General features: G+C 31.5%; 2 protein-coding genes across 3 annotated transcripts in view; one reads left to right on the forward strand and one right to left on the reverse strand.

Moving 5' to 3' along the window:
- The window catches only part of LOC145666972 (chymotrypsin-2-like), a 405,304-nt gene that overhangs the window by 56,653 nt on the left and 331,793 nt on the right, over window positions 1-16,858 (reverse strand). The window contains exon 3 of the mRNA XM_081734623.1: window positions 1,567-1,640. Coding sequence (XP_081590749.1) covers window positions 1,567-1,640 — 74 coding nt within the window. The remainder of the gene's footprint in view (window positions 1-1,566; window positions 1,641-16,858) is intronic.
- LOC145666976 (trypsin-1-like) overlaps window positions 15,766-16,858 on the forward strand; it is an 88,702-nt gene continuing 87,609 nt past the window's right edge. The window contains exon 1 of one of the 2 annotated variants that reach the window (XM_081734647.1): window positions 15,766-15,846. In XM_081734647.1, the coding sequence (XP_081590773.1) occupies window positions 15,801-15,846 (46 nt within the window). In that variant the 5' untranslated portion in view covers window positions 15,766-15,800. Of the gene's footprint in view, window positions 15,853-16,858 lie in introns of both variants that reach the window. The other variant, XM_081734639.1, reaches the window with a different exon arrangement.

Raw genomic sequence — 16,858 nt, forward strand, 5'->3', positions numbered from 1 at the left:
AGGGGATATCGAAACTGGAACTTAGAGCGACTAAGAAATATGAACAGTAACGTAAAAGAAGAGATTGAAGAAAAATTCCGTGCAATTGGAGATATGGTCGGCAATATAGAAAATCCTTGACCAAGCATTATCCATTCCAGAATTTTTTGAATTAGATTATTTTGTGAAGTGAGAGAGGACACTCAATGGCTACCCCAGTACTGATAGATTAGTTGGGCGTTGAAATAAGAAAAACATCAACGCAATTCAACAATCTTTCGCTTACAATGACAGAAGTCAAAGTAAATATCGGCAAAGACATGTCAAGGAAGATTGTAATGGACGATTTTGTAACTAGGGCCGGAGGGCTGTTTGTAACTAAATTATTACTCAAAACTAACTTGGCTAGATAGAGACATTGTTCTCTATTGCTTTTGTTCTGAGAAAATGTTATTATATGTTAAACTTTTGTGTAGCCAGAAGGATTCCGATTACAATTCTATTGTTTTTGAGTCCACCAATATAATACCTCAATATGTAATACTCTATTAGTGACTTAACTTTTTTATCTGTGCATATTTTGTAGTGCGGATTTGCCTTAGCAGATTTTTTCTACTAAGAAAGTTTAATAGTACATGAATCTAATTTGTGTCCAATCAAATTGCAATGTACTTTTATCAATAGTAAAGATTACACGTGTGAAATTGTACTTCTGGTATTCAAAAGTTGGACCCAACATTATTTATCATTGTTTTTCATTCAAGGTGTATCTGATGCATTAGCCACGACTTTTAAATATAGAAAAAATATTATAATTCTAATATCCATGTTTTAGATACTGCCTCATTGGGTTTAGCATTTGAGACATATATTATTTTCCCAAAGTAGGTATTGTATACTCTGTTTTGGAGAAAGACAAGTAAAATTGATACTCACTTTAACTCTAAATATACTATCTATTAATTGAGAGTTTCCAATTTTGCTGGATACTAACATAAAAACAAATAATCTCATTTAATATATAGTTAATATTTCCATATTAACCGCTTTCTGCATGATTTGTTTCTTTTAGCGAAAATAAAATAATCAGTATTGGAAATCCTCATATGGGAACTTGAAAAATAAATTAAAACTTGAATTTTAGATTTTTCGCTTAATTCCGACAAGAAATAAGTAAGTGCCATATATGACACACTTACAACTCACAAAGAACATGTCAGAGAACACCAAAATGTCTTATTCATACACGTCAATACCTCACACAACAGACAAAACCGTCATTTGATGTCTTTGATCAATCACAAAAAAGCTAAAGTGAAAAAACGGTATGTGCCGTATATGGCACGCTATGCAGTAAGGAGTTAGTTACCAGCGTCGCCATCACTATCCTTTTCGTCCGTTACATATACATTGAGTTTCAAAGTATTAGAAAGTCAGAATGATGAAGTCTAACGTTGTAGTTAGTATTCCACTATAAAATACGCAACAATAATGCTCAAATTTCAGAACACACAATACATTAAGTTTAGAAATATGTAGAATTACTAAGTTCATAGGGCTGTTTTTGATAAAGTGAAACGGAAATACCTGAAAAGGAAATTCTCCTGATTTAGCCGGTTCGCCACCTGTAATCCTATCATGTGGGGGAATTGCGCCTATGGCTGTAAGAGGCAAAAGGAAAATATTTTAAGTTGAGCGTACGTTTCGATGTCATACAAAAAACGTTCTATATACATGTTTCAGACAAGTCCATAAACTACTTATTCTCTAGCCCTACGACGTATCAGAACAATATGAAAATACATTTTGGATATGATCATTGTTTTGTATAATTCTATAAATCAAAATATTTATAGAATTATCAAAATATTTGAAACATTATGAATACACGTTTGTAATAAATATTGAAAACAATGTATAATCTGGAATTATATTCAACAAGAAATTGTAAAAACTGACCATTCTTGGTAGAAATTGCACTGCATGAGTAACCGAAGTGCAGATTGTCAAAGTGCGTTAAACATTCTTACTGGCGTAGAACAGGTAGAAATCTATCTTTATGTAAACGAGCATCAAACCTATATTTTTTGTAGTAAAACTGAAAACATACTGTGCAACAGCCGGCCCCCGGGCCAGTTTCTGCCCATTGAACCCTTTCAGCCGGCCCACCTGACCCGTTACTGAAAGTGTTCTTTTTACGTAATATCTCAAACTGAACTGAATTTTTTCTTCCAAGTTAACTGATGCCTACCTCGAAAATATCCTACGCATTTTAACATTCAATGTACTACCAAACATTATGAGACTAGTGTAGAACACACAGGGTTAAGTTTTCCATTAAAATGGTAAATAGATTTTTCTGCTTTTTTTTATTAAGCAAATATGTTGGTTACCGTTATAATAGATTTTGTGTATCTGTGACATTAGTGTACGATGAGCGAGTTTCTCCTTTGAATATGTACGGCCCTCGATGCCAGTAAATCCGTTGTGATTGGTCCACCCCGAACTTGCACATGCATGCTGTACACTGTATAATTAATTATAAAGCTAAATAATACACGATTTGGCAAAATATTACGAGTAGTATTTGCTTTAATGCTAGAACTATAAATTATATGTCACTAATACATTAAGGGTATGTATGCCGCGATTACGAAAAGATAAACTAATACAATCTCTACTAATACATTACATAAATAAATAGATATAAAGTACATACACTGAAATAATAAAATAACTATTTAAGGTGAATAGAATCTACTAATTATTATCAACAAAACAACATACTATTTAGCAACACAAATACTCCTTTTTCCGGTATTTTGTGGAAAACTGCTCATTATCATTCACTCTTAACCATCTCATTGTATTCAGCTCAGTGTAATCCATCGAATGATATATGTGTGAATATCATCTGTGAACAATAGTACCGTTATTGTTTAGGTCTTAATAAAAATTTGGGGTCTATCACATTATCAACATATATTGTCACCCGCTATTATCATAACAAAAAGTTATTGTATAAGGGTAAATTTCAGTCTCACTTTCATTTGAATAGGTGGTGTGCAATTAAATTATGTGAAAGTTAAATTAATTAAATGGAAGAAAAAGGTTACAAATAGAAAATCGATACTAAACTAAATATGTATATTTCGTTAAAGAACAAAGCGAAGATGATAATCCATAAACATTTGAAGTTCTTAACAAGTAGAGTACTAGTGGCATAAAAATATATCTTACTATAATCGTCATGATGAATGATGTTGAAAAATACTCCTAAGTATGACAATTTGATTTGAATGTCATATCTAGAACACACGTTTGAGGATATCTATGATTGCAGAATAATGCACATGCAAATATGTATGTTGTAATAATGTATACTTTTGTATGCAGTAAGTTAAAAATGAAGATTGTGTTTATTGCAAGGCACTCAGAAATAAAGATAAAGTATATATATATATATATATATATATATATATATATATATATATATATGTCCTCCTCGGAGGTATAGTACACTATGTCCATTTTGGACACAATTCAGTTTGTTATATGCAAAGTATCTATAAAAAATACAACAAATGCAAATCAACTAAACTCTGGTAAATAAAGAACGTAGTGGTAACGTTTTGTTATAATAGGTGAGAAAACAGTAGCAGAAAATAAACAAAAGCAACAATCGGCATGATCAAATTGATCTCCTGTGAACTTAGACAAATCTGTCCTAGTATCCTATACCTGAGAGGGGATATATATATTAACAATTAAAACAGTTCTGACCAGAGCAGAATGAAATATATTAAAAACTATACTTACAATGTGTTACAGTTTCAAGGACCTAACGTCCTCTTCATCAGACACCAACACACACTATATATATATATATATATATATATATATATATATATATATATATATATATATATATATATATATATATATATATATATGGCCCAAAAGTAGGAGGTATGCGCCCCTATCACGTCAAAGTTATGGTTATTCTGATTCAACCACTGAAAAGTTACAGCAACGGAAATCTATGCACTTGAATATCAGAAAATTTTGCTTTTCAATTCCTCCGGAAAATGACATCAAACTACAGTAGCTAACTGCTGTTTGAAATAAAAAAATTACTTGCATACAACTTCACTGCTCATAGTTCAAAGCATATATATTTTAACTATACGATGTATTAATTAGCATTTGTTTACGTATTGTGTTGAGGACGAAATATGTTCTAAAGGAAATTTGTAGTAAACTAATAACGTTTTATAGTACAATATTAACTATAAGAGAATATAATAGGACAGAAAGTAAAATAACATATGTAGTAAGGAAAATGTCTATAGTGCAATTACTTGTTTCTATTATAGCATTAAATATTAGAAAGTGCATAGTTTTAGAATAAATCAGATGAAATAGCACGTTATGTATTTTGATACACTACTGTATTCAAACCAGCTAAAGCGGAAAATTCATTTGCACTGGTATGATAACTTGTCCTAGATTAAAACTGGCCAACTAGACAATTTGGTGTTTGAAAATGAGCTTCATGACTTAATATGCGTAAATTTGAAATGTGTTGCTCCAAATAATTCAAGCATATGTTCCTTGTAAATTATTACCTGTTTGTGCCTATTCGTGCATAAAACATTACTTCGAAGATCTAAAACTACGATACTTTATCTATACTTTTAACTAGTGCAATAAATTTTACGAAATAATTGACATGAACATGAAAGAATTAAGAATATGAGACAGCCCTTATTATATTTCTTTCTCCTTCTGCGCAGTACTATATATGGGTCGCCATCTGGAGAGCAACTCCAGATACATTAACACGAACAGATAACGCTTTCCAGATTCGGAGTGGAAAAACATTCTACTCAAGGAATCGATATTTATGGAGGACGGTACTTTAACTAATTACTATAATCATGAAAGTAAACAAAGCATTAATTGGCATTTAAAATAATAGATCCAAAACTAAAAATGAAACAGTGTAATAAATAATGTACTATAACATACATAAATAAATTATCTGTACATAATCAAATAACATTTTATATTATTTTCTCTCGTCCTCGAGTTCGACATTCCAGAGGTGATGATGTATCTCCGTCTTCAGATTAGTACTTTTCTTATTATATTTCCAAAGTAAGTAAGTATGTTCTTATAACAGATAGTAGTGGATTGATGTCTTCCTGTTATTGCATTTTTTATCCATATTTGTATTTGTAGCATTTGAATTCAACGGAATGTATTTACATTTAAACTATAAGAATGAATACTAGCACTTGAATATTATAATCAGTTATAATTAATTATGTTGGATGTTCGGTGAGTATACAGTTGCATATTTCTTTACTCTTTATAACTTTATTTTATAACTTAATATTTCATTTTATCTATTATTTCATTCTCGTAGCATTACTTACAATTCGACATTAATCTTTCTTCGTATTATTATTATTACTCGTATTTTAAATTACCTTTGTATTTCATTATAATTACTCTTTATTATGTTTATCAATGAAACCATACCTCAACCGTAGCATCAACAAATGGGAATATCCAATCTCAACCCTGATTTCAAATTAACATGTACCAGTGTTCATTTATATAAACTTCAATATAATACATACATATTCCACTAATAGCTGATAAGTAAATCTGGACATGAATGAGCATCCAAAACTTGGACAAACATTAAACAGCATACATACAGATAATTCATCATATTCACTTGAAATTTTGACGTGGATGAAATCAAAATCAAAACATAATCTTAAAATCGGAAGGATGGGCAAGCATTTGAGAACCCAGAGTGGGTTTATTGGATTAACCCTCCATATTAATAATTCCCATATTTAGATCTTACACTTCAATACATTATGTGTTATAAGTCAAATTATGTATTTTTTCTTTTTCTTCCTAAGAATTTTGCTTTCAGGCGTAGAAAATAAGGACGTTGTTGCCAATAAATCGAATGTTTCGTTGCGTACAGATCTAGAATATGTCAACAAGTAGCAATTTTATACGTTCAGACTAGGTAATTCAACTTCAAAACATATAATAATAACAATAAATAACTATTAACAACCAATGAGCATCTAAGGTATTTAATGACATCACCGAAGGTGGGGCATTACAAATATAACTAAAATTTATAACCTCTATATATTTTTAAAATTTATGACCTATAAAAATATCTAAATAGTGATAGGTTGGATCAAGACGTAGTGTACGTACTTACCACATGCATGAAAAAATATAAATAACAGAATTGATTGAAGCATTCTAGCAGTTCGAAATCAGATAGTACATTTGTTCTTACATGAGAAACACTCTTATATATACAGTGTATATTGGTTTAGCTACTTTTTAAAAACTTTGAAGTACCTATTGAGTTAGGCATTGTTCTGTAAGTATAAAAGTACATTTTTTTAAATAAAAAGCACAAATGATAGCGCTGAATTTGAAATATATACATATTATAGTTTACTTTTCAACTATCAGAAATAATCTTTTTGTGATACAATTAATATTTTTATTTCCTTGAAATCAAATGTGTGACGGTTTTTTTCTATCACAAACGTTTTTGAAAAATGTTATCTCATAACCTATTTATTCGAAGGTGATAAAATATTATTTATTGCAGTTTAAACAAAAACACTTACCCTTCTTCATACTGTTAGTTTAAGATAAAATTTGGGACAGATGATCTAAATACACTAAGTAATAATACTAATATGAAATATTGAAACTGTAAACAGTACATACAAAATCAGTATATATCTTCATAGGCAATCGGAAAATATTAGAAAACAACTGCTTTCAATTAAGGACACATATTTGGTGATGCAAAGGGTCCTTATACCGCAAAATTGATACATGATGTTAATGTGCGTGTGGAAGCAATTAAATAACACCACCCTACTAAGAGAATGTCGAAATGTTTCATATTTGACATAATTGATATATATCCAATTTTAGGACATTTTTTCATTAAGCGTTAATAATGCTGTAAACTTTAATTGAATTTATGTGATTTGCTAAGTGTTATTACAGAAACAATGACAAAACAAATGTACGAGTAGTACCAAAATTTAAACATATACTTGTCTTCCCATGCTTATCTCTATCAAGAAGGTAGATTATGATTGAGAATGGCTTGGCAAGTTCGGTGGAAATTAAACGGAAATAATACAGATTCCTTCAGTGGAGTGTTTCCAGTGATTCCACACATGCAATATATATATATATATATATACATATATATATATATATATACATCAATATACATCAATATATACATGCAATAACTAACTAACTAACTCTATGGCCTATCGAACCCGGAGGTTCAGTGCTGCGTATACAATATATATCAATAAACTCGTCTGACGAAAAAAGCAATCGATACAGGAATTGCTCACTTGCGGGACACGGTACCTAATACATTTTCCACGGAAGGAGTGTTTCCAGCGATGCAACACACGTATATATTGTTGAGGTGGTGAAGTTAATTGGATTTTATTTTAAGATTTTTTAATAATTGGATTAACTAAAGATAAATAAATGTGAGAAAATTAAAAGACAAAATTAAAAGTAAAGAAATTACAACAACGCAGAATTAGGTTAAGAAAATAGATTTCAAAATTGTGTTATCCAAGTATTGTTTTGCTTATGCCAATTGTAAAGACAGACATGTGAATGTGCAATGTTTTAATTACAAAGAATAACAAAAATGAAATGCTGTGTCAGGAATGTTGTGATAGTAGTTGTAATGCTTATGTTGTTATTTGTCAATTGTTAACATCGACACAAATTTTAGGATGTGACAAAATTGTCAGATTACGGAGATAGACGTCTGGAGATTTTGTCTATTTGATGATCATTGCAGAAATATGAATTTCGGGAATGAGATAGCAAACACGTGGAGCGACGTAAAGCAAGGTGGCAGATTGGGAAACTGATAGGTTAAAAATAAATACCCTACGAAGATGAGATGGTAATCATTCAACGGGATATGTCTTAGATGACTATTCGTTGATCATTCGACGGAGAGCGGTCTCAAACGATCATTCGACGGAGAAGAGACTCTCAGTTCATTCATTTTAAGTTTGACAATTCAACGTGATTTACTTTAAGAATCTTTACGAGCTATGGTGAATTGGTCTACGATATAAGTTCTACAACCAGTCTACTTTTGAACATTTTAATAGCGTTACAATCACCAGTGGTTGAAGTTAGCTCTGCTGCACCTTAGCTTTCTGAGAAACAACATCAACTAAAGGTATGTGTTTGCTATTCGGTTTTCGTCATCAAATAGAGAAAACAGTCAGACTCCGTAGGTTGTGATCTGGTAACGTTTGTTCATCCTTTACACAACAAAGTACACTCTAACATCGCAATCTTTTATCAAAAACACAATTACAACGGTATGTTGTATATTTCATTATTATGAGCATTTTTTTATAAAGATAGTTTGTACTATTATCTATCTGTACTGGTCTTAGGAATAAGATCAGAGGTGCAATAACGGAGCAGATTTTGTATAGAAAAAAGGAAGGGAAGGAAATTGTAATTTATTAATTTTTTTCCTTAGTTACAGTCTTGAAATAAATAGGAAGATGATAGGTAGAAGATTAGGAAGTTCTCAGAACAATTAATGTTAAAGGACTTAAAAGTTTGTATCCTGAACACTAACCGAAGGTAAAAATAAATAATATTTACGTTCTAATGTTCTTTTATATATATTGTGGCTCAAGTAATAATTATTAAGAACCACGGGAAAGGAACGAAATAATATATTTTTGTTCTATATTTTAATGGTGCCTTCACACCAGGAATTAGTGTATCGATTCGAAGTAAAGTAACAACGAACACAATTGAGCCCAATATTTATGTTGCCGTTCTAAGAAGTGGTAAACAAATAAACAGAGTTATGTCGGAAACCGAAGGTGTCCAAGAAAGACTTATGAAAAGGGATATTCCTGCTCCTGAAATATGGCGGATCTCTTAAAGCAGATATATTGTCAAATGAATCAACTTCAGCAAAAAATGGTGACTCATCAGCAAGTTGAGGAATTCCAGCAGAAAATGGTAACTCTTCAGCAATTTGAGGAATTCCAGCAGAAAATAGTAACTTATCAGCAGTTTGAGGAATTCCAGCAGAAAATGGTAACTCATCAACAATTTGAGGACTCAATAAAACAACTGCAACTTAAAATTGAGGAACGACTTGAAGATAAAATGGACCAATTACAATGTAAAATAGAAGGTCAATTGGAGGAGCAAATTTCTACGAAATTCAAGCAGTATAATCAAAAGATGGAACGAGTATTCCAAAATTATACTGAAATACAGGACGTGGTTAAAGTAATGGAATCCGTGATTAATGAACACACTTTTCACATCCGAGAACTTCGAGAGGATATGAATTGTTTTCAAGAGTGGTACAATTCTACTAAGGGAGAGCACGAAGGTGGACATAGACATCAGTCCCCTCATAATGGATCAAAACCAGTAACCCATCACGACGGTGGACATAGAAATCAGGCTTCGTATAATGGATTAGAACCAGTAATCCCTCACGACAGTGAATATAGAAATCAGTCTCTTTTTAAGGAACCAGAACCAGTAACACCTCATCGAGTTTTTGAGGACAGTGAGTCGTCGGGATATAGCGAAGGAAGTACCGAAGATGGAAGAAGAAAGAAATATTCATCATGTAGGAATCCAAAATATTTTGGTAAATATAAACATTTAAAGTCCCATAATACTGACAGACCTTTGCGATTTAACGAGGTAAAATCATTGACAAAATTTAGTGGTGGGCCTGATGATATTCCTGCACGGGTATTTATCGAAAAGTTTGAGAACGAATGTGAACTAATAGGAATAAAGGAGTCAAAAGTCTTGACGATCCTTCCGCACGTCCTACAGCCACCATGTTTAACGTGGTTCAAAGCAATCCGAGAAAATCTTCATGCTTATTTGGATTTTAAAGCTGCTTTGTTATCCAATTATGAAAATGACTTTATGCTTGCCAATAGAGATGCTTTATTACGTACCAAGGCCTTTGATCCGCGAAGCCACAAGAATGTCACTGAATTTGTAGTATCGACGTATAATGAATTAAGAGCTCTAAATCCTAATCATCTCGAATCGCGTATAATTGCTTCTATTCTCATCCTATTGCCGTTCCGATTGCAACAAATTCTAATGTCTGCACAATGCAGAATGCACGTTCCAATTTTAGTCATCTGATCATGCTAGTGCAGAACTTTGAAAGCCAATATTTAATGCAGAAGAACAATAAAAATCCCAATAGAGGTCAGGATAGTCTTAGCCGCAATCCTATTAATTATGCTCATATTCGCAATCTAAGTGTACAGAATGGAAATAGTTTCAACCCACAAGGAAATGGTAATCGTCGTTTTAATGACCGAGCGAGTAATCTAAATTCAACTGGTAATTCAACTCAATCTAATGATAGAAATAGTAACAGGAATTTCAGAAATAATCACCGAAATTATAATCGAAATAACAATTATCGTAATTTTGCACAAAACCGATTCATAGGTGGTAGTATTTATAATAACAAAAATCCAAATTCTGCCTACATGCAATAGATCCGATTCTACTCAAGAATGCGGAATACAATGTGATTTAATAGAACCATTTAATCATCATAATTTAAACTAGATGGTGCTGATATGGAAGGGGTTAAACCCATGTCAGCGTTAAGTTTATATAATCAATTATCTGATACGAAACCTAAACTAAAACGTTTGTGTGCTAATACTGCGTACCAATATATACCGTTTGCTAACTGTTTTTGGCGATTTGATGATGAGATGGAAGCAAAAGATAATAGTGAAAATGATTTTGTTTTCTTGAAAACCTTTTGCACGGCACGAATTACTATAAAAATTAACGATATACCTATTCATGCATTAATTGATACAGGGGCTACTGTTTCGCTTTTATCCTATACCTATTGCCAGGAAATTACTAAGAATTATTCTAGTCCCAGGTTACAAAAGGTGGATAGTCTAGTATTGATTGATTATACTGGTAAACACAAAAAGAGGGTCATAGGAAAAACACAAGTTGAAATTGATATGCAAGGTTATAAAATTAATATTCCTTTCATAGTTATAAATCAACTCAATGAAAAAGTTTTAATTGGAATGGACTTTCTAACAGAGCTACGCACTACCCTGGATTTCGAAAATAAAACATTTACCGTGCGTACTATAGATAATGAAGTGGTTCAAAAATTAATACCTGCAAACAATGATATAGCCTGTCAATGTCAACCTTTTGTGAACAATGTTTCAGAAATTAATTTTCGTAAAGTGGAAGAAGTTAATATCATAGAAATGGAAAAGGAAATAATTTCAAACAGTAATGAAGATTTTTCTTTCTCAAAATGCGTGAATTGTATCGTAGATTCTTTGGATTTTATGGACAAAAATGCAACATTATTCAAAGATATTATTTATAGACATAGAAAGGCTTTCTCATCTAAGCCCGGATGTTGTAAAGATTTCGTATATACCATAGAAGTAAAGATCCTATAGTGTCTAAACCATACATTATTCCGTATCGTTTTAGAGAAAACGTATACCAGCAAATAGCAGAAATGCTAAGTCAAGGAATAATACGACGTTCCAAAGTGTTCATTTTAACCCTTTACATGTTGTGCCCAAGAAAGACGGTAAACATCTGAGAGTGGTCATGGATCTCCGTAAGTTGAACTCACATATAAAATTACAGTATAGAGAATGCAGCGGATTCCACGAGTACGTCCGAAAACAATGATTTTTGTTGTTCACAAACCGATAATGCAGTGAAAACACGATCGACGGACAAGGATACAAAATCAAACAAATATTATTTTCCGTGTGAAGTATCAATAATTTAACTGTAAAGTATTGGAAAACGGCAGGTACTCGCGCAGTGGACTCATGTCGTAACTACTAACGACGCACAGTGCAAACGGAAGTTTGCTGTGATTTCGTTCAACGCTAAACTGTAGAATTTCGAACTCAGTAAGTTTACGGAAATGCAAGTGTTGCCAAGAACATGATGGTGAATTATCATGGTTTTATAAGTGATTATGGTGGAATAAAATTTGGTGATGGTAAAAAACAGATAAAATGATCAAGTGTTGGTGAAGGTCTGTGACATATAAATAGTTAAATGTTATTTTAAATGTGTGGAATTCATAATTAACAATTTATTCAGTATATTTCTATAATGTGATCAAGTGAATCAAAACGTATGGTGACTCAATAAAATGTATTAGTTGGAGACAATGCATGTGAAGGAGCAAAAGGAAATTTCCACTTGGGACTCTGTTGATAACAAAGATACATATATATAACTATGAAGAGAACAATATGTAAAGTACTTAGCAAGAGTCTAAGTGCTTGTAATACATTAATAAACCAGCAAATGGTAGGAAAATGTTCCTGTGAATATTATATACTTTTAATGAGGCATATAAATGCGCGAAATTGTAAATATGTAATTCAGTATCTTATCGTTTAATTTTATGTTGTTAATATTTTTAATATTTCATTTACGGTGAAGGAATAAGGTTTATATTATATTATTTGTGTGTTTGTATTTTCCAATCTCATGCTTCGATTGGATGAGACGCGAAGCACCTTTGAGTTTCAAAGGGAGCCGTGTTGATTAGGTGAAGTTAATTGGATTTTATTTTAAGATTTTTTAATAATTGGATTAACTAAAGATAAATAAATGTGAGAAAATTAAAAGTCAAGAAATCACAACAACGCAGAATTAGGTTAAAAAAATAGATTTCAAAATTATGTTATCCAAATATTGTTTTGGTTATGTCAATTGTAAAGACAGACGTGTGAATGTGCAATGTTTTGATTACAAAGAATAACAAAGATGAAATGCTGTGTCAGGAATGTTCTGAGAGTAGTTGTAATGTTTATGTTGTTATTTGTCAATTGTTAACATCGACACAAATTTTAGGATGTGACAAAATTGTCGGATTACGGAGATAGACGTCTGGAGATTTTGTCTATTTGATGATCATTGCAGAAATATGAATTTCGGCAATGAGATAGCAAACACGTGGAGCGACGTAAAGCAAGGTGGAAAATTGGGAAACTGATAGGTTGAAAATAAATACCCTACGAAGAAAAGATGGTAATCATTCGACGGGATATGTCTTAGATGACTATTCGTTGATCATTCGACGGAGAGCGGTCTCAAACGATCATTCGACGGAGAAGAGACTCTCAGTTCATTCATTTTAAGTTTGACAATTCAACGTGATTTACTTTAAGAATCTTTACGAACTATGGTAAATTGGTCTACGATATAAGTTCTACAACCAGTCTACTTTCGAACATTTTAATAGCATTATAATCACCAGTGGTTGGAGTTAGCTCTGCTGCACCTTAGCTTTCTGAGAAACAACATCAACTGAAGGTATGTGTTTGCTATTCGTTTTTCGTCATCAAATAGAGAAAATAGTCAGATTCTGTAGGTTGTGATCTGGTAACGTTTGTTCATCCTTTACACAACAAAGTACACTCTAACATTACAATCGTTTATTGAAAATACAATGATTATGAACATAACTCGTCATGTGTTTACATTCTTAGAATTAGTAATTGAATTTTCCCGGACATTATAGAAAATGTTCAGAGGACAATCTTCCTTTGTCTTCGAGCTACGCACTTGATATTAAAGGCACACACAGGGGGGTTGGCAATATCAAGCAACTCGTCTTGACGAAAGAAAGCGATCGCAACCGTGTACTGGAAGTGATTGACAAGAAGTGATAAAATATTGCTCCCACCCCGTTCCCTTGCGGGAAACAGTTTATCCTGAATTTCATAGAGTTCAGTTTACAAAATGAAAGCCTTAGTGTATAGCTTTGGGTATGACATTAGTTTAAGACACTCTTTACAGAATTACTTTTATATTGTCTTACAATTTTTTTAAAAAAAAACTTATTGCAACTCTTTTAAACAGTTTTCTGTGTTTCAAATTTTAGATGGTTTAAATAAATGTTTTGTATAGTTAAAATAAAGTTTTAATTCAATAATAAATTTTAAATGATAAAACATTTCACAAAATCTACATTTTCATAATAGTTATTGCTAATTTTTTAACACATTTTTTGACGTTGATTGTTATCTAATAGCTCTTGTTCATTGGAACTAGGAATACCATACCATCGTCTTATTAGCACTTTTCTTTCCTATGAATGGTAGATTTTTATTCTTTAGGTTTCTTCAAAATCCAGTAATTAAACGAGTTTTATTGATACAGAAATTGATACAGTTGATGCTGTCGAGAAATTTGTGGAATACGATTTAATGGAGAGCGACATACTTTCTCATTGTCACTTTTTTTCAAATTGCTCGTTGTTCTATATCTATTACTTTTTAAGGAACTAAATTTAGCGAATATAATCTAAGACTGAAGGGTATCATCTGAGACACAAAACTAAATATTGCATAGTTTTCCCAATGTAAAATCTAAATATTGATTTCTAATTTCTGAATGTGTTATTAAAGAAACTCTTTATGTCTTTATATTCAATATTATTATTATTTGTGGTAGTAGTCGTAGTAGTAGTAGTAGTACTAAGAGTAAGAGTAGTAGTTGTAATAGTATGGTGGTTCGAGTAATCTCTTAGTGTTTATGATGAAAATTTGGAAGTTTTAATTAATTCGTAAATCCTAAATGATAATTTAATAGTAAAACATCTAATCATTTTCAGAATAGTTTCTACTAACTTTTTACTATAACATTTCTTTCTTGTTTATCGTTAGTCTAATACTTTCATAAATAATTCATTGAAACTAAAAACTACAGCGAATACCAACTAGAACTTTTCCTTCCTATTCAAGAACAAATTTCCTTTTCTTCTTGAATTTATTCAATATTTCATTCTAACAATAAATAAGAGAGTAACAAAATGTAGTCACATGACAGAGATATTAAAGCATTTTCTTCAGTCAGGAGAAATACAAACACAAAGTGACAAAATAGAACATACAGCTTATTTGTGCAGATGGAAGCAAATATTCATATTTCACCCATTAGCTTCCCAGCACGTTTTTACTTCATATCCCAGCTTTGAAGCATTTACTTCTGTTTTACTCATAGAGCCCATCATCATCGTAGAAATATAGTGAACTCTATATAAATTGAAGAATTTTCTGTAACGCATGTACAGCTTTCACTAACATTGTTTCTTTTTGTTAGATATTTGTAAGTAAATCTAGTGTTCTCACTTAATTGCTAAACTTACAGAAGAAACTTATTTTTATGTTATACATAGAACTGAAATTTTTGTTCAGTAATGCTGTATTAAACTGAGATTCATAATTTTCTATGTTTGTTTCATACCGCAGCATTCGTATTTTGTGGAAACAATATGATATAGGACAAAGACAATTTTTATAAATATCAATAATCTTTAATAAACGTATTGTTCCTCATTGTGCACATTGTGCTATTATATCAAAGAGCTATCCTTGTGAAAAATTTAACAATTTTTTATTAGACTTTTTATGCAACACTCATCATTTTTTCTATATTATATTAATTGATAAGTCGAAAAATATATGTCGGTCATTAAATTGCACAAACCTAAACCTTAGAATTACTCGTAAAAAGATGATCAAAAAAGGTAAGAATTTCATGAACAGTACGTATTGTACTTTAATCTATTGTATTCATACAGGTAGATACATGCAATCGTTGGCAGACCAGCAGCATTTAAGGACTTTTTACAGTTTGCACTAACTATGCTTCGTCTCATTGTTACGGCACTTGTCATCGTGTATGCTTCAAGTAAGTGTAAGTGACTATTATGTTCATCGAAACTATCTATTTACAAATGAGCTATTTACATGTTCTGTATAATTATGATTGTAACGCATCATAGAACATGTGTCTCGATAAGTGGAAAATAATACGATCTAAAGGGATCTGGGAAGAGAAGGTAGGAAGAATAGAGAGAAATTCCGGAAGCCTTGGTTTTGAAAAGATATATATTACAGTAGTACTAACACTGAGTAGTAAAAGGAAGTCTGACTCTATATCTACATTTCTGGTGTATATTTCTAAGCATGTAATGCAAAAAATAACTTTCTACGTGCTTTAAAATCATCTTGGAGGTATTTGATGGTTCACTCTATGCTTCATAGGACGTAGTTGACTTTGCACTTCTTTGTTTCCTAGTTCAAATTACCATATTGAACAGCAATTAAAATTTTGTATAATACACCCATATGTCATTTATTTCAAATGCGTGTTAGTATTATTGTTTCGTTAAGCATGCGACGTCCTGCTTACACGACATAGTGATTTCGTAAATGGCCACAGTCACTCAAAGTAAATCTCTCACAATAAATTCTGACTTCATCATAAGTCAGGATAGATCAGTGTATATTTTGTTACATCCGGAAATTCAAAGAAACACATCCATATTCATTCTGCTGATTACGTATGAAGAATTTTGCCATTTTAATTCCAAAGCTTCTTGCTTTTCAAGAATTAAATAGTATTTGGAAGTTAATCCATCCGTTTATTAGTTGCGTTTGCTAAATAAAGCTAATCCTTTAAATGTAGTCTGTGATTGGTCTCATTCATGGAATTATAGTTTCTTTGTTTTATCATAAGAAGAACTAGACGCGCACGATGTTCCCGCTATTCACTATTAGAAATACTTATCTATTATATATTCCTCTAGCTCTGCTTAATTTTGGTGTACATGCATAGCAAGTAAAGATAGAATATTAGAAAGTAGACATCCTACGAGTTGGAGGATCAGAAAATAAGTTCATACAGAAAAATGAAAGGG

The sequence above is a fragment of the Thermobia domestica genome, chromosome 1 (assembly GCF_964235325.1).
Source record: "Thermobia domestica chromosome 1, izTheDome1.hap1.1, whole genome shotgun sequence".
Lineage (NCBI taxonomy): Eukaryota > Metazoa > Arthropoda > Insecta > Zygentoma > Lepismatidae > Thermobia > Thermobia domestica.